This window comes from Spermophilus citellus, assembly GCF_964194105.1.
Source record: "Spermophilus citellus genome assembly, chromosome: 12".
In the NCBI taxonomy this organism is placed as follows: Eukaryota; Metazoa; Chordata; class Mammalia; order Rodentia; family Sciuridae; genus Spermophilus; species Spermophilus citellus.
In genome coordinates this window covers 131,135,954-131,163,367 of record NC_138198.1, presented here as the reverse complement: position 1 = coordinate 131,163,367, position 27,414 = coordinate 131,135,954, and the positions used below count along the sequence as shown (strand labels likewise).

Genomic DNA, 27,414 nt, shown 5'->3' with positions numbered 1-27,414 from the left:
GTTCATCTGAAAAGTGCTTTTACCTAACTCGTAACACTCCCTGGCCCTCAGGACACACGCCAGCTAAGATCCACCACTAAAAGCCACGTCGTGCTTCACTCAAACGGAGAAAGCAGTTCTGCTTCTTGATTCTGATGACTGCACACAGGCTTCCTAAGTCTGTCCGAGTTTACGGGCGGGGAGGGGTCACTTTCTTGAGGGATGGGGCAAAGGTCGTGCAAGACACACCAGTGCTCAGGAGCAGCTTTGGGGGCCAGATGGCACGGACTGGGGACACTGCCCAGCAGCAAGCTCCCCTCACCGACTTAGACCTCATCTGATCCTCGGTGAAACGGGCCTGCCGGGAGACGAGGCAGAGCCACACCCACAGGCCGGTGGTGGTCAGGTACCTATGGATGGGTGGACAGCTCAGGGGCGGGGCATGGCCTAGCACCCACCTGTGCGTCCGGGCGTCGTCCTCCGTGAGTGGGAAGAGCTGCTCCTCCACCCTGTCCCAGCGCTCCAGGCAGCTCCACAGCCAGTCGGGGCTGACCACGTGCAGGTGCCTGCACTCCTGTGCCTGCCGCACCTTCTCCGTGCCTGTGGAGACCACTGTCAGGCTGTCCCTGCAGCAGGGGGAGGGCATCTGGGACAGACCCAGGGCAAGGACACCCTGGGGAAGGGACCAGGAGGAGCCGAGAGGAGGGACCCTGAGAGGCCAGGTCCCAGCAGCATCGCCTACTTCTGCCCGAGACTCGGCCTCCAGGGGCAGGACCTGTGTATCTTACCACCACCAGGACCTCAAGCTCTCCCTCCACACACTGCCAGGGCCTCGCAACTGGACCCAGCCCCTGCCAAAGAGCCGTCTGCAGGGACAAACACCTGTCCCTTTCTTTCCAGCCCTGCCGTCATCATCCCACCAGATGCCACCATCTTCTATGGGACCCAACGGGCTCTCAGCTCTACTCCAGCACCTGGGTGGCCTCCTGAGGACCTGTCCTCCCCCTCGTGCATCCTGAGTGTCCCCAAGTCTGAGGCTTCCACCTGAGCTCCTGCTGAGCCTGTCCCACCCCTGTGACTTGAGGTGGCTGCTGCAGCTCTGGTTAGCTATGTCTTTAGGACAGTCACTTCCCTTGGCGGCACAACCCCTGTGCTGTGAGGCAGGACGAGGTGCTGCCCACCTCACGTGAGGACGAGGGTGTCCCATAGGGAACAAGCCCAGAGCGCGCAGGAGAAGCTGCGGGTCAGGTGCTGGGTGGCTGCGGGACAACGGCCACATGTGGAAGCACTCGGGTACAAAAGCAAGGGACCTGAGCCACACCTACTCTACCTGCAGGTGGAGGTGGCGGCTGGCGCCCCCCAGCGCCTTCTCCTGGCAGGGGATCTGGCTGGGAGGAGAGCCTGCTCTGGCCCTGAGCACGGCACACGGTGGTGGGAGCCCTCCACACGGTGACCCAAGGCTCTGCACGGCCCGACGTGGACCCGAGGCACAGCACCCAACAGGACCACGCCGGCCTCCGTGGAGACAGGCAAGAGCTATGCTGCCCTGAGGTGAAGCCAAGCGTCTGCAGCCCTGACTCGCTGACCGCAGCCGTGACAGGCAAGGCTGAGGCAGCTGGCAGTCTTCACTGGGAGAAGTCAAACTGCTTGTGAGAAGCATTTTAAAAGTGATGAGGCGTTTGTGGCTTTAAGCATCTGGGGTAAGCATTCCTGCCAGCTCGCCCATCACCCCAGGGTTCTGTTCTCCTTGGGTGAGGTCTCAGAAGCCAGAGGAGGTGCACCCAGTTCGAGGGGGTCCTCCACTTTCCTGTCTACAGCGAATGCTCTCTTTGCTCCAACTGGTTTTCTCAGACGGCTCATGGCTTTTCACCTGCTCCCCGAGGCTCGCAGCCTCTGGCTTGCTCCCTCCCACTATTCCTGGAGAGAGCTCCACCATCCCAGAGCAGCAAAGTGACTGCCCAAAGGACCCACAGCGGCAAGCCACCAGTGCAGAGGCCCACAGAATGTACCTGGGCAAAGAAGTCCGCCAAAGGGAATTACCCACCCGCTCTCCCAAGGTCCCTGTTCTAGAAAGTGTTCCTGACAGCGCACTGGGCCATGCATAGCAATGCCAGCCTCCAGGACAGGGACTACCATCAGGTGGAGGCAGGCCACGACCACCCCAAGAGCGCGGCTGGCCTGCTGTGCCCGCAGAACGTGGGGGGCACTTACCAGCCCGTGCTGCGATCAGGTGGGTGGCCCTGTCAGGGGCGTCGGGGCTCAGCACCAGCTGCGTGAGGACCCTGGCCCCCAAGGCCGTGGCATGGTAGTGCTCACGGGTCTTCTCCACAGGGAAGTTGGTTGGGTGCAACCCACTGAATATCACCGCGACGTCCGCCAACACCTTGCTCTTGAGCTCTGGCACGATCTTGCGGATGTCCGGAGCCTCCGCGAGCTCCTGGTTGAGGTACCTGTCGTACCTGGAGTAGTAGTCCCTGTGCACCCGCACCAGGATCTCCTCCAGGTGGATCAGGTGGTCGTCCTCGTCCGTGTCCTCCTCCTCCTCCTCCATGCTCTGGTCCAGGGACTCGCCTGCGGTGATGCCCGACTGCTCGCTATTCTGGGACTCCGTCTCTGCCTCCTTCCTGTCCACACAGCCATTACCCAGGCCACAGAGGCCATCTCGCTCACCCTCCTCCTGCACGTCCAGGTCTGGCCCTTTGTCCTGTGTGTGGACTCTGGGCCCTGGCTCTCCGGGGCCTGCCCCTGACAGTCTCTCCCCGCCCGTGTCAGGCAGACCTCCCTGCTGTGGGGCTTTGACTCCACCGCGGGCAGCTGGAGGTCTCTTTCGGCTTCTCCTCTCACTCTCCCCCTCAGAGGTCGAGGAGGACGACTTCGGGCCCTCGGACTCACTGCTCTCGCTGTCACTGGACAAGTCAAAATCTAACTCCGTGCTGGAGGCGCCCTGTGTGGGCTGTGCCCCTGGTGAGGTCCGACCTCCCTGTTCACAGGATGCTTGGGCTTGGGGCTCTGGAGCTTCGGCCAGCTCACGGCTACAAGGGGCCCGGGGACAGGGCCAGGCGTCCCTCTCATCCGCTTTGCTGGGACATGCTCCCAGTGCAGCCTCACTGCCGTTCAGCTCTCGGGGAGGCTTCCCGAGGCCATTGCTCCGCTCTGCCCCAGGAACGGGTCTGCCTTCCTCGGGCTCTTTCACAGACGGGGCTGGTTCCAAGACATCGGCACCTTTAGAAGAATGGTTCACTAAAACGTGCACACAAAGGGAAAGGCTTCTATTACCTGCTGTCCGGCAGTTCTGAAAACCTGAGCACGCGCCTCCCCACACCACAACCACCCCCCTGTCGGGAGCCCAGCAGCGACGCCCAGGTTGTAGCCACGCCGACCTCGCGCCTTTCCACCCACATGGGCCCTGGCTTTACAGGAGAAGGTGTCTAGGAGATGGCCCCTGCCACACACCCCGCAAGGGGCCCTTGAGCACCACTTCCCCTGGCCTTGACCTCTAAGTTCTACTTTAGTGACCACAGCAGTAATCGCGAGCCTCAAGATATCCTGCTTTGAAACTAAAGAGATCAACAGAAACTCTGAAAACCAAATCAAGGGGCTGGGGCTGTAGCTCAGTGACAGGGCACTTGCCTAGCATATGTGAGCACCACAAAAAAAAAGAACAAACAAAACAGAGGCATGCTGTCCATCCACAACTACAGAAAAATTCTTGAAAAATTACAACAAAAACCAAGAACCAAAGCAAGTCTCCTCAACAGGCTTTGCCTCAAGCTTGCCTGAGAGGACATGGTTCCCTACAGGCTCCAGGAGGGCACAGCCAAGGCCCTGAGCTCTGGGCATCCTCATGAGAGAGCCCCTGTACCCACCTCTCACACCCTCTGAGGAATGGGGAGGCTTTAAGGAAAACTGGACGAGCTGCAGTGCTCAGGAGCACTCAGCTGAGGAGCATCTAGAATCTTACGTGACCAAGAAGATACCGATTTTAATCACCCTGATTTTCAGTATTACATAAGCCCCAAATAAAACTGAAATATAAACAAATTCTATAAAATTGAAATATAAGTTTAAAAAGTGAATCTTGACTTTACAGCAGCCAAAACAGAGACAGGACGAGAAGAGAGACAGACACTGAAGCCAAGCGCTGGCTTCTGGGCAACGCGCCAGGAGACTGCCCACCTTTCTTCCTCGCCTGAGACTCCCGGTGCCTGGGGGGTGCGTTCACGTCACCTGTGCCTGGGAAATACACATACTTCTTCACAGTTATCAGGTTGGGGGCGAACTTCCAGACGTCTTCTCGGTCATCGATGATGCAGACCATGGAGTCTCCGCAGGGAAAGAGGTTTCTACAAGTGAAAACAGGCCATTTGCACCAAGTAGTGACCAGCGGGCGCGGCGCTCTGTCCTGCTGAGGAGCAGAGCAGGTTTACTCAGCTCCCACTCCTGGTGGTTCCAGAGTCACATCAAAGGGATCAGACCGGCACCACTATTTCCGCTTCTCCTTGACAACAGGAGGCAATCCTTTTCTTAAAGGGCCAGACAGTACACAGTTCAGGTGTCCAGCCATGGGGCCACGCTCAACCCTGTGCAGTCAGGTCCCCGAGTTCCCCAGGAGCCCAGCAGAAAAGAGGTGGTGACTTTAGAGTGGGACCTTGGTGGGAAGTCACTGCCACTGTCTGCCCCTGAAGCCTGGTCCAGGAGGCCCTCTGCACAGGCGTGGGACCTGAAGCACTGTCCCCAGGCCTATGTGAAGTGAGAGTCACGCAGAGCCTCAACAGCAGGCTGTGGTGGCCACGAGTGCAGGGTGAGATGGCCACTGTGCCGCTTGGGGCAGAGCAGCAGAGCACAGGGGGACTCTGGACACAGGGCAGGGCTCGGGGAAGAGGAGGCGCCTGCGGCTCTCCACAGCCACTGCTGAAGATTGGCCAACTCCCAGAAGACGCAACTCCAGAACCCTCACTCTGGTTCTCAAAATGCAACTTTGAAAGTAGAAGCCAAATGGAGCCCTGCTCAGTGACGGGCCCTGCCTGGCACATACCGCAGATTTCCTGTCTTAGAAAACGGGTCGATGCACTCATCCCTCGACAAGATCCGGTGGGAAAAAAGCTTCTTCTCAGGGTCTAGAAAGCCTGTGAAAGAAAACCGACAGAACTGCACACCTGGGGGCAGCCATGCCCCTCTGCACCACGCACCAGCGTCGCCCCACCCCAGCGGACATGCCCGGCGATGGTGCCAGCAAGCCGCATTCTTCCCAGGTGAGACCCACTTACATGGTCTCCTATGCTCAAACCCCGGGCTTCAATTCCTCCAAAATGAACCATGTGTGTGTCTGCAGTGCTGCTGATTGAAACCACTGCCTAACCAAGCTAACTGACCTCGACGTCCCCGTCTCAGGCACAGGTGATGGGGCTCCTCGCCTCTGAGGTCTGAGGGCTAAGCTGCCTGACTGCCTGATGGGAGCCCCTCCATCTTCCCCAACACCAACAGGGGTACCGGCAGTGCCTGAAACCTGAGTGGCACCGAGACCTTGCCTGTCGTTTTCCCTACACACACAGACATGTGATAAAGTTCAGCCTGTACACTGGGCAGGGAGAGATTCACAACAATGACAAAGCAAAGCCACCACAGCAACATGTTGCAACAGCAAGGTGGACATGGTCTCTCTCAAGCACCTGGGGGCACTCGTTGGCACTCCTGCCTGTGACCACACCGGTGGTGCAGAGCACGCCTCTGGCTTCTCTGGCATACCTGAACTGCCAGCACCACTGCTCCTCGGCTTTGAGGCTGTACTAAGGAAAGTGTTACTGGAACACAGCACCCTGATACCGCAACAGTCAATCTGATGACTGCGATGGCTACCACGTGGCCGTCAAGTGGGCAGTGCATCACCATGGACACACCAGTCAAGAGGCCGAGCCGCATTCCCCACTCAGAATGGCACATTTAAAGCCTATCAATTGTTGACTGCTTTCAGCCATGGGTACCTGAGACCCCAAGGTAATACAAGAGTTGTCCTTCTCTGTGGACGCAGAACTGCAGACCGGGGGAGCTGCTGAACTGACACACACACTACAAAGCAGAAACACAGAGCAGGGTCACTGCAACTACTTCCTACTGGCATGCACCACTTCCCAGTGCTGAAAACTTAAGCAACATCACGGAAACTGGCCTGGGGAACTGAGAAGGTAATAAGCTTTACGTTACATACTAACAGTCGGCAAAGGATCAATTTCCTATCAAACTACCTGCTTGCACTGTACCAGACATCACATTTAGTAAGGCTGCAAAGTTCACATTTACGTTATTTAATAATTAGACATGCCGTTTTAATACAGAGAACACAGAAAAACAGGACAGTAAAAGTATTCCCGTCTGTGGAAGCAGGAGAAGTAGCTGGAAACAATCAGGTTTCTCACGTCATCTCCTGGAGTGAAGACACTGGTGGTCCAGGTTCAATGCTAGCTGAGCAACTTAACGTCACTTGCCATTTAAGGCACCTGGGGAAACCCATGGCAATAATACAGCCCCGCAAAGAAAGGGCACAAACCCAGCATGTGCAGGAGACAGGAACCCGGCCCTCGGCAGGTGGGGCAGCCTGCCCAGGGCCGCTCGCTGGCTTGCCCTGCCTAGAGTCTTGCCAGGCAGGAGACTCGGAGTGGACTTCAGAGCACAGGGAACCCTGATGGAGAGGACAGCAGTCCAGAGGGGGTGTGGCTCCTGGACCTCGCTGCAGCCGTGGGCAAGAGCATGCTGAGCCAGATGTCCGGGAGGCACTTTTACACCCACACTGCAATATGACCTGCTCTTTGAAGACTGGTGTTTTGGGTCACATCTCACTCCACTGCCTCTGCTGGGTGCCCAGATGCACATGGATACCTGCTCTGTAGTGTGACACAGGTCCTGACTGCAGTGCCCAGCCCCTCCTTCCCCACACTGGCTTCTGTGGACTGCCCTGGCCCTGTGTGGCAGCAGCACACGGGGGGGGGGGGGGGGGGGGTCAGACGATCTTCCTGCACAGGACCCAGTGCAGGAAGCCACTGCAGAGCAGCTCAAGTGTAGCCAAGACCAGTGGCGGGCGCCAGAGGCCCTCCTTCAGCTACTCCGGAGCTTCAGAAAGCACATTCCCACCATTGTTCCCACGCATCCATGGTCCTGCACACTGGCCTACTTGTGGCTCCTGGCCAGAGCACTTGGCTGCCACAGCAGAATTTCTCACCTACCAACGCCCTGCTGCTAACACAAGAACTGAGCCTGTGTTCTCCTGCCCTCACTGTTAAGCTAACATGCTGTCCCTGAAGATGCCCACAGATCGGCAGCCCTGACCCCACTGCTGGTCCTGAAGTAGCCAACTGACCTGCAATGGTGTGTGCGTACAGCCGGCTGCCGAAGGTGAAGACATGCAGCTCGTACAGCTTGGCGATCTTCTCCAGGAAGTCCTTGCAGTGCGGGCGCAACCGGGTGTGCAGCATCGGCTCACCCCGACCCAGCTGGAAGTGGAAGATGCCCTGCAAGGACCACAGGGCCATGAGAGCGCGCACGGGCTCGGCAGGGTTCTGCAGACGAGCTCCAGTGTCGGGAGCCATCCGTGAACGGTGCATGGACCAAACCGGCATCACAGCCGTCGAATAGGAAAGATCCTGCTAGTGAGACGCCCAGACACATGTGAGCTCCTACTCAGCTCTGCCAAAAGGTCCCCAAGCCTCTCAGAGATGAGTGTGGCTTGTCAAGATGCCATCAACCTTTGACTGCAAGACACCACAAACAAAGACTCCGCCTGCTGAAACCGTATCCCTTCCTTGAATAACTGGAGCCATTTTTTAACTGTTGGGTTCCAGCTCCTCCCAGGACTAGAAGACTCTGTCAGGCCCTCTGCTTTATTCTATTTTAAATGTTTTTTAGTTGTAGATGGATACAATACCTTTATTTATTTGGTTTCAGTTGTAGATGGACACGGTGCCTTTATTTTATACGCTTGTTAACTCATATGTGGGGCTGAGGGTGGACCCCAGTGCTTCACACATGCTAGTCAAGTGCTCCAGCACTGAGCCCCAGCCCCAGCCCAGGCACTCTGCTTTCAAAACTGATTCTCTGGGCTGGGGATGTGGCTCAAGTGGTAGCACGCTGGCCTAGCATGCATGAGGCACTGGGTTCGATTCTCAGCACCACGTAAAAATAAAGATATTATGTCCACCTAAAAATAAAAAATATACTAAAAAAACCCCAAAACAAAAAAACCTGATTCTCTGACTTTGTCTCTTATTTCTTCACTATTTCTCAGGGGGCTTATCGTCTCCTGAAGAGGAAAAGTTACCCTGGTGAGGTGCTGGTCACCTCAAAAAACTGCAGGGCCAACCAGGACCTCAGGAGGAGCCAGTAGCCAGCTCTGATGCACACCAGGGGAAAACCTTTCACACTCACTGACTGAGGAAGTGCAGGCTGACACCCTCTGAAGCCAACTGCCCTGTAAGCGCACTGACCACCAGGACCTGACAACTACCCATGGCAACTACCACAGCTCCCGATGTACCTACCCTCACAACCATGCGATCACCCCAATTACCTAACGCGATCACTTCTGCTGACTACCCATAGTAACTACCAACTACCCACTGTGACGATTAACTGCCACTTATAACCATGTGAATCACACATGGTGACAGTCCCCTGGGACCTAACAACTAACTACCCATAATAACTACCACAGCTCCCCGGGGTAACTACCCCTGGTAACCATAACCATGACCTATGGTGACTACTTCTGCTGACCACACATGGTGACAGTTAACTACCACTGGTAACTGCTGACCACCCACAGTGATGTGATTTTCCCTTAGGACCTAACAACCACGTAGGATGATGAGCACAACTCAGACACAGTGAACTGCAGCACGGGATCACGTCTACACTGGCTAATCTGAAACCCGAACACTGGGCGACCTATACAAGTATTAAAAACAAGACTATGTACTCTTTTTTAAAAATATTTTTTAGCTGTTGATGGACCTTTAATTCATTTATTTGTGTGTGGTGCTGAGAATTGAACCCAGTGCCTCACACATGCTAGGCGAGCGCTCTTCCACTGAGCCTCAACCCCAGCCCCAAGACAACGTACTCTCACACTGAATCATGTGAGCGGTGGCTTCTAGGAGAGCCACGTTGGGAACAGATGACAACACTCACTTTGTTCGACATCTGTGGACAGTGTTGCTCTGTCGTGTGAATTAGGGTCTGGTCCAAATCAACCATGAGGACTAGTTTTCTGTTTCGATGTAGTCTTTGCTGATCTTCCCTTCCAAGTTTTTCAGCTTGCTAAAATTAAAAGAAAAAATTAAAAGAGTTCTTATATTTGGATCCAATGTAAACCCCAATTCCATTAAAAGAAGTAAAAGGACACTGTAGGTCCTCATCAGCATCATCACGTGTCCAGGACCTAGAGTCCACAGCAGCCTGCACACTCAGGGTCTCCCCACTGGCCAGTGCTGCACACTGACCAAAATCCAGTCTGTCTGGTCAAAAGCTGCTTACGGGAATGTGGGTCATGGTGGCACTTCGTAATTGACTAGATATGAAAAGGAGAGGGGAAAGGAAGTGGGTGTCTGTAACACCTCAGTTCGGGTGAGCTGCAACGATAACAGAGGAGGCTGACAGTGCGAACCACTGGCCTGGTCCAGAGGCCAGGGAGGAGGTCCAGTCCTCCTGGCCCAGTGCTGCCCCTTATCACTGTGGGGTAGGTCCATCAGCCATGAACAGGCAGGGGGCAGACGTCAGACGTGTGCACTAAGAAAATCCATAAGTCATCCAACTGAGACCCCAGGGGGTCTTCCTGGAGAAGAGGGCATCTGGGAATGGGAACCCCAATGCCCAACCTCCCCTGGTTGTAGGTGATCACCACCCTAAGGTGACTATTTCCCCACTCATGGGGCCTGATGGAAGCTGGTGAGCTTCAGGAAAATGGGGCCTGGTGAGTCAGAGCCTCCTGGGTGGAAGTTAACTGCGACCCCTTAAGGGAACCACTCTCTCCTGTGACCAGGTCTCCCAGACATTCTCTCCCTCATCACCAGGGCACACCCACCCTGTGATGAGGTCATCAGGAGGAGATCCCCTGAGGGGGAAGAAGAGAGCAGAACAAGGACAATGGAACGCAAATCCCCGAGACCCCGATTCTCTGAGACTGCACAGGACACCTGGTGTTGCACTGAATGCTCTCTCTGGTTCTCCTCTTCCCGAGTCTCCTGTTGGGAGTTTACTGCAGCTCAGTACTACTCACCTGAAACCCTCCCTGTGAGACTGCAAGCAAGCGGCGGCAGAGAACCCTGCAGCAGCTTTGGCTGTGCGGGCATGCTTCTTTCTCTGCAACACCCGGGGGGGCCCGGCTGGGCCCAGAGATGTGCGACAGCACATCCACACTCCAGGCCCAGTGCGGGCTCTCCTCTGAGACGGCCCTGCCCAACCTGCTAGAGGGCAAACATATCCACTAGGTAAATATGTCAGGTGTGCTTCATGCCAGGTTTCTTGCTTTGACTGCATTCGGCTAGTCACAGAAGAGGTTAGCTGGAGACCGGTTCCTGAAAGGGATGTGGCATAAAGGGCCAGCAGTTCTGCTGTGGTGGGAAGATGGGAGACGCCCTTCTCCTGTATCCCCAAAGTTCCTGACTTTGTTTTACACACACATACGAATTCACATCTGTTTAAAGTTCAGTAATCCAGAAAAACCAGAACGGTGCATCTGGCATTCTGTCTTCCCCATAAAAGCAGACTGAAGTTGATGTGTGTCACTTGAGAGCGTAAGTCTGACCAAATCCTCATAATGAGCAACGTTTCCCACTTCCAGACAACATACCCACTGCTTGTGGAACTCTCTACAGGTGCTGGGGTGGGGGAATGGAGGGTGCTAGCTCCTGCCCCTCCCGGGACACTTGCCTGCACACCAGACAGAGGCCCATATGGCCCCAAGCTTCAGGGTGACCCGTGGGTACCAGAGCAGCACAGACACTCGAGACGATCTGGAGGGCCTGCCTCCCAGTCCTGCACAGGGCCTGCTACCCGCCACGGTGTTCTCAACCAGCGACACAGCAGATGTCACCTGGATCCCGCCCTGGCCACCTCACTTCCAATACTCTCTATGGCAGCTGATCCCTAGCTCCACCAGCCTTGTCCCTCACAGCCGCCTGGCCCTGCTGTCCTCCCTGTGCACACCCTTGCAAGCATGCTGCCTCTGGAGCTGTGTCCAGGCATCCACCACATCCCTTTCGCCCGGAATCTGGCTCGAGGGGCACCCAAACAGAGCGGTGCCTGCACTGGCAGCATGAGGGAGGTTCCTGCCACGGAGCTGTGGGGCAGACTTGCTGGTTAAAGAAAGCGGAGGACAGAAGCCATCAGTCTGAAACGTTTGAGCCACTGCACAGCTACCCTTCAGAAATGACACTGTAGACGGGTCCCATGTCTTCACAGGACCCCGTATACACTCACCTCAGAGCTCACCATCAGCTCTGGCACGCTGTGGACCATGGACACGGTTGCTGTGGACAGCGGCACCTGCTGCTCGCCATTCTTGCTCTGCAGCCTTTGAATGCAAGAAGATACCTTAGAAGCTGCTGTGCTGGGGTTAACTGGGACGGGCTCCAAGCTGCAGGCAGGACCATGCCCGCTGCCCCTGCACAGAACCCTGCTCTGCGGCAGCTGGGGAATGCCCTCCACTGTCCGAGCACCATCAGGAAAGCACCAGACCCCAAGCTCTCAGTACGCCACTCTCTGGGCCACAAAGCTCAGCTGTCCCAGCCACACTCACGCCTGCAGTCAAGAGTTAGTTGCGTTCAGGGTCAAAACCCTCTAATTAACTACGAAGTCATGAGACCCATGAACAGGCCTATAAGTGAAACAGGAAAAAAAAAAAATCCAAGTGTCAGCCACCCTCTAGACTGACAAAGAACCACTTGTTACCAGCAGATGGCTGGCCCACAGCATGGGAAAAGAGGGCTCAGGCGGGAACCTGGCCATCTGCACCGGGGACATGACAAGCCTGTGGTCCCCACAGGGAGAACAAACCCCAACCCTCTAGCATGCTCCCACTGCATCTGAGCAGAGCACCCGGAGTGATCTGGGGCTTCCACAAACCAAGAATGAAAACAGGATCCAGTCTGGTTTGGGTGTGGCCAAGGGAAGGCGTCTGTTCTCTGAACCCTGCCCACAGGCCCAGCCTCAGACCCCAAGAGTGCTGCTCCTCCCTCCAATGCTGCTCACTGGGTCAGGTCCTGGCCACACTCTGCACACAAGCCCTTCATGACAACCGGGTGGCTGCATCCTTCCAGTGTCACCAGAAGCGCCCTGCAAAATATGAGATGAAACAATGACTAATCATAAAGGAAAGAACGCTTTAAAATCCATGGGTATGTCAGAGTATGAGAAAGGGTACTAGGAAAGGGCATGAGCCTTATGCCAGCTTGACCCTGGCTCTCACTTGCTCCAGAGGGCCTCACCCCACACCAGGGTTGTTTGCTTTGACTACAAAATGAAGGGACTTTGGGCTGGAATTGTGGCTCAGTGGCAGAGCGCTTGCCTCCCATGTACAAGGCACTGGGTTTGATCCTCAGCACCACGTAAAAATAAATAAATAAATAAAATAAAGGTACCAGGTCCATGAAAACCAACTAACTAACTAACTAAATAAAATGAAGGGACTTTTCCCTTGTGGATCTCTCTCATGGAAAACAAAACAGAACAAATTCTGCTATACATAGCAGAAAAAATAAGGAGGAGGAGGAGCTGAAAAAATAAGGATGTCTACTTAGGAGACCACACAGAAATAGCCTCAAAAGACATCAGATATATTAAATATGTGCTTGTGACCCCCTGCATTTCCAATGAGCTTGTGGAAACCGAGCTTTATTCCTGAATGCAGTGGGAAGCACTTGGGTGATTCTAAGGATAACAAGCTGTGGCTCCTCCCGTGGGTGGTTCCCATTCCAGAAAGGCTCATTGTCAGAGAAGTATTTTTTCTGATAGAACTTTTATAATATTCCTAGTTTTATACAGATGCAGAGATGATTTTTCTCCCTAAGTCCACTGCTGGTTTAGCCCTTACAGAATGCTTAACAAAATGCATAGAATTTGTATGCTGAACGTCAAAAACACTGATGTGAGAAATCAAAAGTCAAAATAACCATCATGGATTGAAAGACAACACAGCAAAGATGTCAGTTCTCTCAAAATGACCTTCAGGTTTTCCCAACTCCTATCAAAATCCCAGCACAGCTTCTGTAGGCACAAACTTACTCTAAGAACTATGCGAAAGGCACTGGTCCTCAAGTAGGTGAAACAAACTTGAAAAGACAGTCAGATGACAGAACGCCACCTGGTTTGGAGTTGCCCTGCACAGCTGCGGGGGCCAGAGGGAGGGGCTGCAGACAGGAATGCTTGCAAACAGTGCAGACATGTGACCGGCTCTGGCCAGTTCTGTGGCTGAGAAGGACAGCCTTCCACAGACGTGCAGGAACATAATGCACAAAACCTTGACCTGAGCGTCAGACCTCACACAAAGCCAACTCAAAATGAACTTACACTTTAAAAAAAGGAAGAAATCTTTAAGATCATGGTCTAGACGGAATTGTTAGACTTGACACTAAAAGCCTGAGCCATAAACAGTAAAACTGATCATTGCAGCTCATCAAAATTAAAGCTCCTGCTCTAGAAATACCCTGTGAGGGTGTAAAGACGAGATATGCACTGGGAGGTGTCTGCAGGTCACAGCCCCAACAAAGGACTGGTATCTGGTATACAGAACTCCTCTGATTCCACCACCCTGCTAGAAAACAGGCGGAAGACACTCGCAGACGTTTCACTAAAGGTGTGCAAACAGCAAAGGCACACCGAGGACACTCCCCAGCGTGGCTGGCACAGCACACCATCACGGCAAGGCCATGGACCACCAGCACTGCCAAAGGGAGGCACAGTGGCTCTGCTCTGCTTCCCGAGGACACACAACCACGGCCGTAAAATATAGAGACAAGTTCCAAGTCCCAAAGAATCAGCTTACTGGGTCTCAAATTAGAGCACACGGCCACGCTGGGCATCCCACAGGTACTGGCTTCTTTCCCTACTATCCACAACCAGGGCCTCTAGCGTAGTCCCTCTCCCATGGGACTGTGAGCCCTGGGCTGGAGCCCCACACGGCAACCTAACAGTTCCTGTTGGTTCAGAGAGCATGGCTTGGGCAGAGGGTGTCTCCTCCAGTCCTGACAGTCCCTCCAGAAACTTGTCCCACCAATATTTCCCCTCCCCCAAGGGTACCCTCTGACCATCTGAAACAACACTTTGACCTCCATCCAAACTCTGCCCTGCTTCCCACGCTTAAAGTAAAAGGACCAGGCCACCTGCACCAATCCACGTGGCTTTCCTGCCAAACCATCTTCCCTCTGGGACACCTCCAGGTTCCACAACATTCACATCCACAGCACTGACAGCCTAGGGTCCACTGGTACACAAGGGAGGCCACAGTGCCTGACTCAGCCTTGTTCCTCCCAGTGCCCAGGCTCCTCTGGGGCTTTGTTCCATGTCTGGCACTGCTCTACCCCAACCACGACCCTCAAACCCTATCCTCTGAATAGTCTGGTGTCTCTCACCCGAGCACCATTATCAAGTTCCAGGTCTCCAGCCCTTCAATGAGCGCCTGGTCTCCCTTCTCCTTGGCCCATGCCTGTACACCACAGAGCAGCCAGCTCTCTAAAGGGAGACTTGCACTGCTCCTGCCCCATTCAAAACCAACCCTCCGTGTGGCTAAGGCGTGCACAGGGTGGCCCTCTGGGTGTTCAGGCAGAGCCACCACCAGCACTCAATGCTACTTCCCAAAGCTACAGGGCCACAAGAGCCCTGGGCCATCAGGACTCTGTCAGGCCTGGGTGTGCCTTGTGCCCTGTGAGGTGCTAGGGTGGGTGTCACAAGAAGCAGAGTAAACTGGCCATGCAATGGGCTGTGGGGTTTGTGATCAAAGACTGCAAGAGAACGGAGGACCAGGGTGGCAGGAGCAGCGGAGAGGAAATGAATACACAGTCATGAGCCTTCTGGACTCTAGTCCCACGTTTATGATGCTCGTCTATTTTTACACCAGTTATCACACTGCCTAGATTACTGAAGTTGTACAGTATGTTTTGAAACCAGGCAAGCGAACACAATCATTTCCTCTTAGCTGCTCCTGCCACCCTGGTGTTTCCTCCAAATGCCCAAGGAGCATCTTTTTTTGCAAAGATTTTTTTTCCCTCCAGCCTACAGTTCACTTTTCATTTTTTATTAGTATTTTTCAAAGAGCAAGTTTTACAAGACTTGGTGAAGTGCTGTTAATTGCATGTTGGGGGTCATCCTTATTAGGAAATCTTCGCCTTATGCAAGATTGCTTAGATTTCCTTCCACAGGTTTACAGTTTTACATCATGTCATCAGGTGTGTAATCATTGAGTCACTTCTCAGTAAGATGTAAAGCAAAGGCTGGGCTATTTTACCTTGCCTGCGGACCTTGTGGCTCTTAACAAATCACCCACCCAGTGCCAAAGCACACGCTTGGGAGCTCAGTTCTGCAGATGAAGTCTGAAGGAGTCTCACTGGGCTCCAGCCCAGAGCTGGGCAGAGCTGGCTCCTCCATGGCCCCAGAAGCGCTCCGTGGCTTCTGCTCTTCAGAGGCACCTGCAGCTGTCAGCTGCAGCCATCCTTGCTGGGGGGGGGGGGGTTCCCTCACACTCTCTCTGGTTCTTCCCCAATGTCACATCTCCCTCTGACCATGGGGGTGGGAGGACAATTCTGTCCACTAAAGGGACAGACAGTTGTTGGCCCATGTGACCAAGGCACCAGTGCTGGCACTTTTCTTCACGGAACTTCCTGGGTACCCTGAGGACAACCTGTTGGTCTGTATCTATGAGCCTTCTGGACTCTAGTCCCACGTTTATGATGCTCGTCTATTTTTACATCAGTTATCACACTGCCTAGATTACTGAAGTTGTACAGTATGTTTTAAAACCAGGCAATACACTCCTTAATTTTGTCCTTTTTTGAAATTGCTCTTCTAAGGTTCCTGAATTTCCATATAAACTTCAGAACCAGCTCCTTGATTTCTACAATTTTATTTCTACTGTGCATAAGTCATGTAATTTTCTGCGCTAGGGTCTTATTTTACAGTGCAGATCTGCACACCAAGACACCTGGGACAGCAATGGGCACCTGGGGGGATCTTGGTTGCTGCTCAACATCCCACAGGGCACAGGACACTGCTTCACACTCATCCATCCCAGAATGTACATGGGTGCCCATGCTGGAGGCTGTGGTAGAGAGAGGAGACATACTGCCTGCTAGCTTGTCCACCAGTGCACTCAGCTTCCAGGAGCCCATCCCAGTGGGCACAGCAGCCAGCCAGCACACTCACCCACAGGGACAGCTCCAGGTTCATGTGACAACTTCCATCACCAAAGAAGTCTGCAGACCATGCAAGTGAGTGTCATGCAGCCTGCAGAAGCCTCCCCTCTGCAGGGACACTGGACGGCTATCTAAGGACTACCTGCAGAGGAAGTCACACACTAACTTTATTCCCCATAAAACTTTGACATCTAACCTTACTTATACCTATGGGGATTAAGAATATGAAAATTTATACTCACAAAAATGTTAAAATAAATATATACTAAAATTAAGCTCGAGCTCTCCAACTCCAAGTGACTCTATGAATCCCTGTCCTGTCAACTAGAATTTTGAAGGATGCTCCACAAGACCAGTACCAAAGGTTCCCAAATGCTTCCCACACTCCGGCAGAAAGCCCACTCTCCTCTGAATGAAGAGGATCTCAGTGCAGAATGGAGCCGGCTCCCTCAGAAAGAAGCAAAAAGCAGCCCACAGGATCTCAACTCCAAGTGACAGTCTACTTAGAAACCTGCGCTGTGATGAATGAGCATGGAATGCCAACACCACAGCCTGACCAGTCTGAGAAGAAAGGTGCCACTGGACACAGCACCCCTGCCGGCCCAGAGAGAGGCCTCTGAGGAGAGGCCTGGGACAGCATCTGCTGAAGACACAGCAGAGCCTGCGTACTGTGGCCATAAGGACAAGCCTGTGTCCACTCACTCAGCATCCGTCAAGTGCCAGCTTCTAGAACTAGAGAGATGCAGGTGAGTTCTGGGTGGGGTCTATGCCCTGGAAAGCAGCTGGGTGCTGCGAAACGATAGTACAGGGACGAGTCCTGGGTGCTCTGTGACCTGTGCAAGTTTAAAGCCTCAATCATGTAGCCATGTCAATGGGCTGTTTGTCTTTGGGTCAAAGTTCAGTGAGAATTTAAGGTATTTACAGATTAATAAAGTATCTTTGTCAAGATACTTAATTACAGTGGGAAAATTAGTGACTCTGCAACAGGACCTTGGCAGACGCCACCATACCCAGTGATCGACGTCTAACCTCACCATACAGGACGCACGGAGTTCATAGGCTTTCTCAAGTGACACTTGCTCTGTGTAGGTCCTACTCACCCACAAACCACAGTCTAACCAAGGCGAGTTCTATATGATAGCCGGCAACAAGGCCAGGAGGAAGACAGATGGCACTGACTCAGGACAGGTGGCTCTTGCTACAGAGGCCTCCTCAGAAAAAGAAGGGGCTCTGCAGCACAGAGGGTGGCCCTGCACAGACACTGACTACTGGCTCTGGTGACGGCACAGCAGTTGTGTGAGAGGATTTTGGGGTTTTTTGGTTTGTTTTTGAAATGAATCACTCATGGGAAGGTAGCAGATACCTGGGTGAGCTCATATGAAAATCCATATGTAGTATTATCGCAACTTTTCTTGAAGACTAAAACTATGGCCAAGAAGGCTGGAAGGAAAAAGAGTTCTTGTTTTGCCTGGCTGGAGGCTGGCATGTGAGTGGGCAGTCCCCATCCAGCATTTCACCAACCTACAGTCAGAGTTGGGCTGCCACTGACGGGGGACCCTGCTCAGAAGGCACCAGGGCCACGACAAAGCCTGGGGCCCCGGAGAGGCCGGGACCCCGCAGTGGCTACCAAACTGTAGCTCTGAAGAACCAGTCTGAAGCACGTGGAGAAGAAGCTACAATAAGGATGGGCTGGCTCCCTTCTCACGACCACCAGAACTCCACGGGCCACTATGGAGACACAGAAGGGATTCTTACAGACTTCCACTCCACTCAGAACGCAGCTGCCTCTCAGAGCACAAGGGCTGAGGCGCGCCACAGGCTCTACTGCCCTCTGCTGGGGACAGGCTTCAGGATGAAGCAGCAGCCCCCACCTCAGAATTTAACAGGCAGCACTCCAGTCACTGCCAGCCTTGCAGAGCCTGACCACCCCTGGGGCACACCCAAGATAGGGCCAGAGCTGGGGGTTGTGCCTGTGCGCTAACAGCACACGACCAACGGATCATCAAAGTCCACCACCCCACTCGTTCAGTCAATCCAGAACACATCAAACGGCATGAAATCCCATTCGTCACAATTTACAGCACAACGTGAAAACTACGGAAAATCTTTTAAAAGCTACTTTAAGCTGGATACGACAGCGCATGCCTGTAATCCTCAGGAAGCCGAGGAGAAACACCACAAGTTCCAGGTTAGCCTCTGCAATTTTGTGAGACCCTGTCTCAAAATTTTATAAAAGGGTGGGGTTATAGCTCAGTGGTAGAGTGCCTTTCCTCAGTGCTGCTGAAAAAGGAAAAGAAAAAGCCACTCTGAAACACAGATATCAAACAAACCTTTCTCAACTTCGTGAAACAACAAAGACCTGTACCCACATTATGTAAAAACCACTAAGGTATCTGGTCATGACCTTTAGGAAGTATATGTATCTTTTAGAATATTTTTGGAAACATACTGACTGATTCCATTTTGTCTAGGTTCTTCCCCTGAAACTTAAAAAGCACTTTTCTTGAGACAACAGATCTGCATCATTTCTTATATTTACCTTTGATATCATTATTTAAAAATGTATATGTAAAGTTGACTCATCCATTCCACCATACCCAAACATTTTACTTCACTTAATACATTTAAAAATTAAAGAACACACAGGGATGGGGATACCCATCCTAGGCAGACAGGCCTCTGCTGGAGACACCAGAATCTGCAGCCGGGCCAGCAGTGTGCTCACACAGCTAGGGAGGCAGAAAGGAGGCTGGGGTTCTGTTCTGCAAAAACCGGAAACACAAAGTGGAATTCCACCTGATGTACAGTTCAACTGTGTTTAACAGGTTTGATTAAACAAAGTGACCATTTCCCTAGTTTTGGACATGTCTTTTTAAACTGTGTGATCTTTTAAATAATGCAGCTGCCAACAAGAAAGAATATGATTATTTAACTGAAAAAAATCTACTAACCCATCAAAATTCTCTATATCACGATGAACAAGAAATTTCCTTATTTCCAAAGCAAGACTTCATTCTGTAGGTATTATTTAAGTGCACTGACTGAAATGTGTTTGGAATTTTAAACACCTCTCTAAGTTTAGAACACTGAAATGGCGAGCTAATCTTAGAACAGAAGAGGTTACAGTTTAAGTTGTTTTATTATAGCCTCTCCAAGATTTTTAATTCTAACACCTAAAAGTAACAAAGACAGCAATGCTGATACTGCTGGAGCACTCTCCTTTCACCAAGGGTTCTCTGCTTTTCACCAACTCACGAACCTGGCTGAGACTCAGGCACCTGTCACACACAGCGCCATCTCCACCTCTGCTTGGAGACGGTCCATCGCACCAATTACCTCACATCACCTGGTCATTTCATCCATTTCCCCTCTCTTTGGACTTCAGTGTCATTCCATGAATGGATGACAGAAATAACAAATTCACACTTAGTTTCTGAGGGTGACTTACCAGTGTATTTATTTTTTATTTTCAGTTGTAGATGAATGATAGCTTTATTTTTTATATGGTGCTGAAGACCGAACTCAAGCCTCACACATGCTAGGCAAGCACTCTACCACTGAGCCACAACCCCAGCCCTTATCAGTGTATTTTTAATCAAAATATTTTAAATTCACATAAATATTGCACAAGCAGAGGTACCCCATCACTGCACCTACTTTCCCATCTGGGGATGTCTGTGAACGTGGTCCAGCCAGCGGCACACACACACACACACACACACACACACACACACACACACACGAAGGGCATGCACAGTGAGGCTCCCGATTCTGAAACCTTGGTTTCCTTCCTGTGTACACCGAGGACGGCTCCTCCTCTTGCCTGATGGACCAAGAGCTATGGAAACGTAACCCTACTACAGATCAAGGTGACAACCTAGCGACTGTTTCAACTTCACCCAAGAGAAGTGTTAAGTTCTTAGAACTGTTCTGTGCCTAAGAACAACCCCAGATGAACTCTGGGAGGAAGGCGAGAGAGACAATGGCCACATGTGCCTGCTGCCCACGTGGAGCCCAGCCACCTGTCTGCTCTGCGCTCCACCTCAGTGAACTGCAACAGCTACCTGAGGCTCACTCCCACACACCTCCCTGGGATCCTTCCTTGCTTTAACCTTTTGTGTTGTTGAGAATTTATTAGACTTAAGAATTTATTATGCTGAACTCCACAGACACAGGACCAGAGCTGCTTCTCTGTCCCTGGGCACCTCAGAGTGTGCTGGCCACAGGCTACACAAGCCAGTCACACCTCTCAGTCTCACATACAGTCTCAGTTAAAAAACTAAGCGGCTGTCAAGTATCCTATGCTCAAGGGTCAAGGGCCAGGCCGCTATAGTAACTGTTGCAAAGTCTGTGTTCAACTGTATCAAGACATCATTCAGGCAGCTACCAGGCTCCTGCTGAGCAAATGTGACTTTCTTCAAAACCTCACTTCACTATTCAAAAATAAGCTTTTTACAAGCCTAATGAAAATCAAGAGGAAAAAATGATGATAGTAGAAAATCTTCTGTGATGAAATCGTTCTTGATGCCTGCAGGGGCCCAGGGACTCAAGCCTCAGGAGAGACACCACTGCCCTTCACAGAAGTTCTATAGGAGCGACATCCCAACACCACACACAGAGAGCAACTCGGCGATCAGGGCAAGCAGTGGCTCAGCAACTCCATGAGGGACCAAAACGGTCCATCGCACAGACCAAGGGTTCGGGGCCAGGCTTCCCCCAAGAGCAAAGTTTGCATGTGGTCTTGGCCAGCTGGACACCTACATATTCCTCAGGCAGCCCTCCAAGAATGCCATGCTGACACCCATGTTTCTGATTAGTCAGCAGGGCTAGAAGCCGCTGCTACAAGAGCCATAGGTTCCACTGGCGTGGGGAGGCTTGTGCAGAGAAGACAAGCTCAAGGACAGACCTGTCCCTGCATACAAGATGACAAGGGCAGGCCAAGACCCCCTCAATCCACTCGGCACTGTCTGAACAAATGTATGTGACTTAAGCCATCAGAGGGGTTCTCTAAGGTGAACAACCCAAATCTGTGTACAAACGTTTAATGCAAACCAAATCAGATGCTTTCTGTCCTGCATGGTCTTAAGAACTTGAGACTTCTAGAACACTTCCGGAAAGCTATCAATATAAACCGGTCATGAAACAGCTGTCCATATGATTTGGGGACCTGCTTAGTATAAGTTAAACACCTGGGGCTATCAGACAGAAAGACCAATGGGTTTGGTCCAGCTCCTCTTCCCTGATGACCCTACTGTTCTGTCTATACCTGGTGTGAAGCCATCAGTTAGGACTATGGAACTGCTGTGGGTCACAAAACCAGAGACAAAAAAACAGGAAATCCTTCAAAATGAAGTGCTGGGCTCAGGATCCTGAGAGGGAGCAAAACAGCTAGCTCATTACTGACCAGGAAGGTGATTACCGTCCAACATTAGGATAGAATTTGACCACATTCTCTACTTAGCTACACATAAAAACACATCCATCTGACATCTTTCACCTGAAATGTCTGCCTCCAAAAGTGTTTCAGAGATTGGAACATTTGAATAGACTTCACAATGAACAGCCCTAAACTGAAAATTCAAAATCTGAAACTTTGCGTGAGCATTTTGGCAGCATTCAAAAAGTTTTGTATCTTGCAGCATTTTGGACTTTAGATTTTAGGATCAGTGACACCTAATCTGTACAATTAAATTGTGGGGAAAGGACTACTTAGCCGAAATTCATGAGCTGTGGGAACCCACCATAGATGGCTGTATGCTTTACTATGGAGAGTTCTCTCTACAGCTCTTCAGACACATGCCAGTCAAGCCTCTGCAGTCCACACAGCGGAAGGCTGCTCACGTCAGGGGTGCTATCCTACTAAAGAAGTCACTGGCAAGCTGTCTTTTACAAAACCCCTGTCAACAAGTGACTTAATTTAGTGATTTTCAAATCGTGTCACACAGAAGTACAGCAGACTTTTTTTTAATGAAGCCAGACAGCCCCAGTCAGCCCCGAGTCCATGCTCAAACACACCTGTGGAATTCAAGAAGGCAGGCAACCCGGAGCTGTGGAACCCATTCCAGAGAGGCAATTACAACTGCCAGAGGAAACACAACGAGGCTTTAAACTCATGCTTATGTCAACTGCTCCCTCCTGAACCCACACTTCAGACGCACACACGCAGGCACACAGGAATGCCACCGCAGCTGTGAATATCACATCATCATAATGTTCCCTGGACTCACAAAACCCCACATACAAATGCATATAAATAATTCCAACAGGAAAGGAAGCATTTTAAATTCAAGGTGACACTGCTTGATTTTCTAAAAGCAGGGATCCACCTGCTGCTCCTGGATGGGTGGGGACAGGACCAAGTGGGCTTCTCAGAGGAGTCCAGGAACACCTCTGGTGTCACCTGGATACATCATCTGAGAAGGGATGCCACTCATCAGTTTCTCAGGCCTCATGACAAACCACCACTATAAAGGACCCCAAGGTCTCAAACGTCAAAAAGAAGATAACAGCCACTTGCTGCTGGAACGTGTCATCAGGCCAATTGCTCAGCTGATTGCTGAGGCCAACTAGCTGGGTGGCTTGATTCATTATCTGGGCCTCAGTGGCCCCTTTTGTACCATCAGAGGAATGGAATGAAATGAGTACAGCTCTCCACTTCTGGATCAGTGAACTTTACCCCTTTGGTACTTGGACTGAGGCTAAATGCTAATTAGGGACCAAGTGAACTTTAGGTAGCTTTCCTAACATACCAACACAGGGCCCACCAAACTCACAGCCCTGACCTCTGAAGGAAGCCATGCGGGCGGGCGGCACTCTAGGGGCACATCCTTGAAGCAGCATAGTTTCTGCCTGGGGGCTTCCTATCCCTGCCTGTGAGCATTCAATAGGAGGAGAGGGTGGTGACCCAAAGTCGTTACCCAGGCTCCATCTCCAAAGACACACTGGGGCTGCCATTACCTGGGAAGTGAAGTTGGGAAAGACAGTGAGACAGAATGCCTGGGTCTGTGATCAAAAGGTGGTGCTGTCCTGATCCTTGTTTGTGCAGAGCAGCAAGTAGAAAGTATTCAACACAGGCAGGGTGGTGCCAACCCAAGATAGAGGACGGTGGTGGGCAGAAACACAAGGGTGGTGTCCTTCCAGAGGGAAGCTCTCACACCCAGTGAGGCCAGCAGCCTTCGCACTCCCGGCAGTTTCTGTTCCTTGGAATCGGAACAGCCTAAGTACACACACGTGCCCGTGTGTCAGCACCCTCTAAGAACACGGCACTGGCAAATTCAGGCATAAACGGGACACTCAGCAGTCAAGCACCTTAGAAGAGGACACATGTCCCTTTGTGAAGCCTGGAAAGCCGTGGAGTCCATACATGACGATCCTGTCACCTGGACCCAGCTTGAGCTGTGTCCCTTTCTCAGCTGTGAGGCAGAACCACCGGGTTTTACAACCGCGTTTCACAAAGTTTACAAGTGTTTAAAGACCTGCACACGCCCCACAGCTTCTATTTCAATAACAAATCTGGAACCTGCCTGAGTAGTCCTGTACTCACGGCCACCCCCAAGTTGTCTTCATTTACAAAAGGTGGAGTCCATCTACTACAGAAAAGTAGAAGTGCGTGCAGATTCCCCAAAGGGAGCAACTTTGGGTCACTAAAAATTTCATTTCCAACTCAAAATGCCTCCAGTAGTAGGGTCACAAGTGGTGGGTCCCCAGGTTTACCAATGCGCGCAGCTGCTGGGGTCGGCCTTTCCCAGCTCCCACCCAGCGCAGCTCCTCCGGGTGCCACTGCCCACCCCGCCACTCCTCCCGCGGCACCCGGCCCTGGGACCCCACTCCCCGACCCGGCCCACTCACCCAGGGGCCACCACCTGGCCCGGCTGCGCGCAGAGCTCCCGTACCACGCCGGCGCGCTCCGACCTGAGCCTGCGCTCGGCCCGCGCCGCGCGCACGCAGCCCCCCGAAGCGGCGCGGGCCGGGGCAGGCCCGGCGGGCTGCGCAGAGGCGGCGGCCTCGCACACGGCCAGCACCGAGCCGATGCGCACAGTCGCGCCCGCCGCCACCCTCCACTCGAGCAGGCGCAGCGGCGCGGTGCCAGGGCAGCGCACCTCGGCCACGGCCGCCGGCGGGGCGCCCGCGGCGGGAAGGCGGGCCGCAGGCGGCACCTCCATCGCGACCGGGGCGGGGGGCGGCAAAGCAGGGGCGCTCAGGGCGCGGCGCCCACCGCGGGCGGCGGCGACGCTGCGGTTCCCGCTCAGGCACCGGCTTCACCCGCCGCTCCGTGCGCGCCCACTTCCGGGAGGCGAGCTGACGTCACGGCGGGCGACGTGCCGTCGCGTGCGTGCGCCCAGGCCGCGGGTAAACACCGGGGCCACGCGGGGCCACACCCGCGGGGCGGGGCGCGGGGCGGCGTCACGGGGTCCGGGCGTGCCGGGCCGGCCGCCGTCGGAGGACCCCGGCGCGCGCTGAGTCCCTGGAGCACCGCGGGTCGCCGTCGCAGGACCCGCGGTGCGCCGAGTCCCGCCGTCGCGAGACTACAAGTCCCGGCGTGCCGCGCGCCGCCGTCCCCGGGCTCTCGTGCCCTCTCAGGCCCCGGAGTGGCGAGACCGCGGTTCCCGGCGTGCAGCGCGGGCCCAGGCCCAGGCTCGTCGCCGGGCCTGGTCCGCGCCGCTCTCGGGCCGGAGCTCCGGGCGGCCGGGCACGGAGGCTGCCGCGGCGCGCGCGGACCCGGCCAGTGCGCGGTGGGCGGGAGCGGGCGGCTCCGAGCAGCCAGCCGAGTGCGGAGGCCGAGACCGAGTGCCCAGCCCCTGTCCGCCCGGCCCGGCGGAAGGTCACCCCGGTCCTGTATGCAGTGTCCCCCGGCGTCACGAGGCAGGAAGGAATAGGTAGGGGTTGAGACAAAGCATCGTGCCTTATCCGAGGAAGGCAGCTACTCTGCAGAAAGCAAACCACCGCCCGGAAAGTTGCCAGAAGCCCAGCCCTCACCCTAAAAGAACAGGTGGTGTCTACACAGAGTTTTTCAGACCTTAGGAAAGCGGTCATGTGGACATGGAACCTGGGCAGCATCTTCATCAAATGAGTCAGTATTTGTGCAGGAAAATCTGTGTGGAATGAAAAGACCACAAGCGTCTGTTAGTTCTGACTTTGCAAATCAGTGGCACAAAACTTCCCAAAACTTTGGATTTGGGGCCTATGGCGAAACGCATGGTATTGCACATATTCTGAGGGAGAGAGGATCCAGCTCTCTTGCGTAAGGGTTCCATCTACTTCCCTGGACTGCCCTTCAAACTTCTGTCCGCCTTTTCCTTACTCTCCAGAAAGTGTTTCAATTTTTCATGTGTATTTCCTTTGTCCTCTGATGGGGGTCAGTGCTAGTGAGGCCACAACTGAGCGGAGTGTAGGGAAAGGCATAGCAGCAGTAGGGTGGCAGTATCACCGCAGGAAGGCCCGATTTCCTGAGCTGTGAACTTTGACTGCTTCATAAACCAGTGTGTGGCCTCAAGAAAAGCCACAGGGAGGCTCTATCTTACACCGTTTATGAAGATTAGCTCAAAGCATATTGAAGACCAAAGAGACCTAAAGCCACATGATTTCTAGAACAGGGAAAGCTCCATGACTTTGGACTTGGCAATGATCTCTTTGTTATAATATCAAGTGCACAGGCAGCAAAAGTAAAAGTGGACAAATGGAACCACATCAAGCTTAAGATTTATGCACCTCAAAGGACACAAGTGACACTGAAAATGGGACCTATGGAATGAGAGGAAATATCTATTTCTACATCATTAGGGGTTAACATCTGGAATATATGAAGTCCTACAACTAACTCAAGGACAATGAAATAACCAATTTAAAAATGGGCAAAGGACTTGAGTAGACATTTTCCCCAAGACAAAAAATGACCAACAAGCACATGAAAATATAATCACTAGTCGAGAAAAGCTAATCAACACCACAATGAAACATCACTCACGCCCGCTAGGGGAGTACTATCAAAATAAGTATTGGCAAAGATGTGAGAAATCCTGGGCACTGTTGTTGGCAGTATACAATATTGCAGCCAGTGTGGGAAATGGTGTTCAGGTACATAAGAATTAGTATTAGCACATGATCCAGCAGTCCCACTTCTGGGTATTGAAAGAAGGATCTAGAAGAGCAGCGTGCACACCCAGGTTGACAGCAGTGTTAGGAAGGTACACAGCAGGATATGGAAGCAACACAAGCCCTGTAGGTGGGGTTTATTATGAGCAAAATGTATGTGCACACCATGGAATATTATTTAGCCTCAAAAAGCAATGAAAAGCACATGATACAACCTGGATGGACCTTGGAGATGTGCTGAGTGAGATGAGTCAGTCCTGGGGGACACGTAAGAGTCTACCTGTGAGGTGCCTAGAACTCAGACCAAGGTGGAGTGGTCACCAGGGCTGGGGGTAGGGGAAAGGAGGCGTGCGTGTTCACCAGGATAGTTTGCACACCAGTTGAACAGACTCCACGGTCCCGAGCTGTGCACCATGGTTAATGTGCCAACTTTTATGTTTGTAACCACAATTAGAAATTTTAAAAGAAAGGAAAAGTGCGAATGGAATAAGATGATTATTTTTCTTTTGTATTTTTAGAAACCCTTTGTAGTGTTCATTATTTTCAGCATAATAAATATTGGTATTTCTGAATACCCTGAGGCTGTGCTCATTCTTAGACTATAAGCCATATTTGGTTGAAAAGCATGCAGATTGATAAGGGGAATTACATAGAAAAAGCAAGGCCCAGGTGTGTTTGGAAGCCTTTTAAAAATTGTTGCCAGCTATTTCTAAAAATTGATGACTTCTAGGCAGCAAATTAAGAAAATGAAGTGTTCACCAGTTCTCACTATCCTTGATTTCCTTTGTATGTTCCTTTGTGATTTCTTCCTAACTTCACTTCCAAATCACAACAGCTTTAGATCTTTGTTACGCAGTGAACCTCAGTTTCGAATCCGTCTTTACCTGGCATGGCTTTCTGCAGACGTCTGATGGACGTCTTGCTAGTGCACTGCAGAGCTGGTATGCAGCTT

At 52.6% G+C, this 27,414-nt stretch overlaps 1 protein-coding gene across 2 annotated transcripts in view; it reads right to left on the bottom strand.

The window, feature by feature from the left end:
* CTDP1 (CTD phosphatase subunit 1) overlaps nt 1-27,030 on the bottom strand; it is a 51,511-nt gene extending 24,481 nt beyond the window's left edge. The window contains exons 1-9 of one of the 2 annotated variants that reach the window (XM_081262656.1): nt 24,219-27,030; nt 12,217-12,300; nt 11,446-11,539; nt 9,157-9,285; nt 7,331-7,481; nt 5,015-5,105; nt 4,156-4,322; nt 2,191-3,219; nt 438-579 (exon numbers count right to left, since the gene is read on the bottom strand). In XM_081262656.1, the coding sequence (XP_081118782.1) occupies nt 438-579; nt 2,191-3,219; nt 4,156-4,322; nt 5,015-5,105; nt 7,331-7,481; nt 9,157-9,285; nt 11,446-11,539; nt 12,217-12,300; nt 24,219-24,532 (2,201 nt within the window). In that variant the 5' untranslated portion in view covers nt 24,533-27,030. The remainder of the gene's footprint in view (nt 1-437; nt 580-2,190; nt 3,220-4,155; nt 4,323-5,014; nt 5,106-7,330; nt 7,482-9,156; nt 9,286-11,445; nt 11,540-12,216; nt 12,301-24,218) is intronic. The other variant, XM_081262657.1, reaches the window with a different exon arrangement.
* Nucleotides 27,031-27,414: the final 384 nt, after the last annotated feature.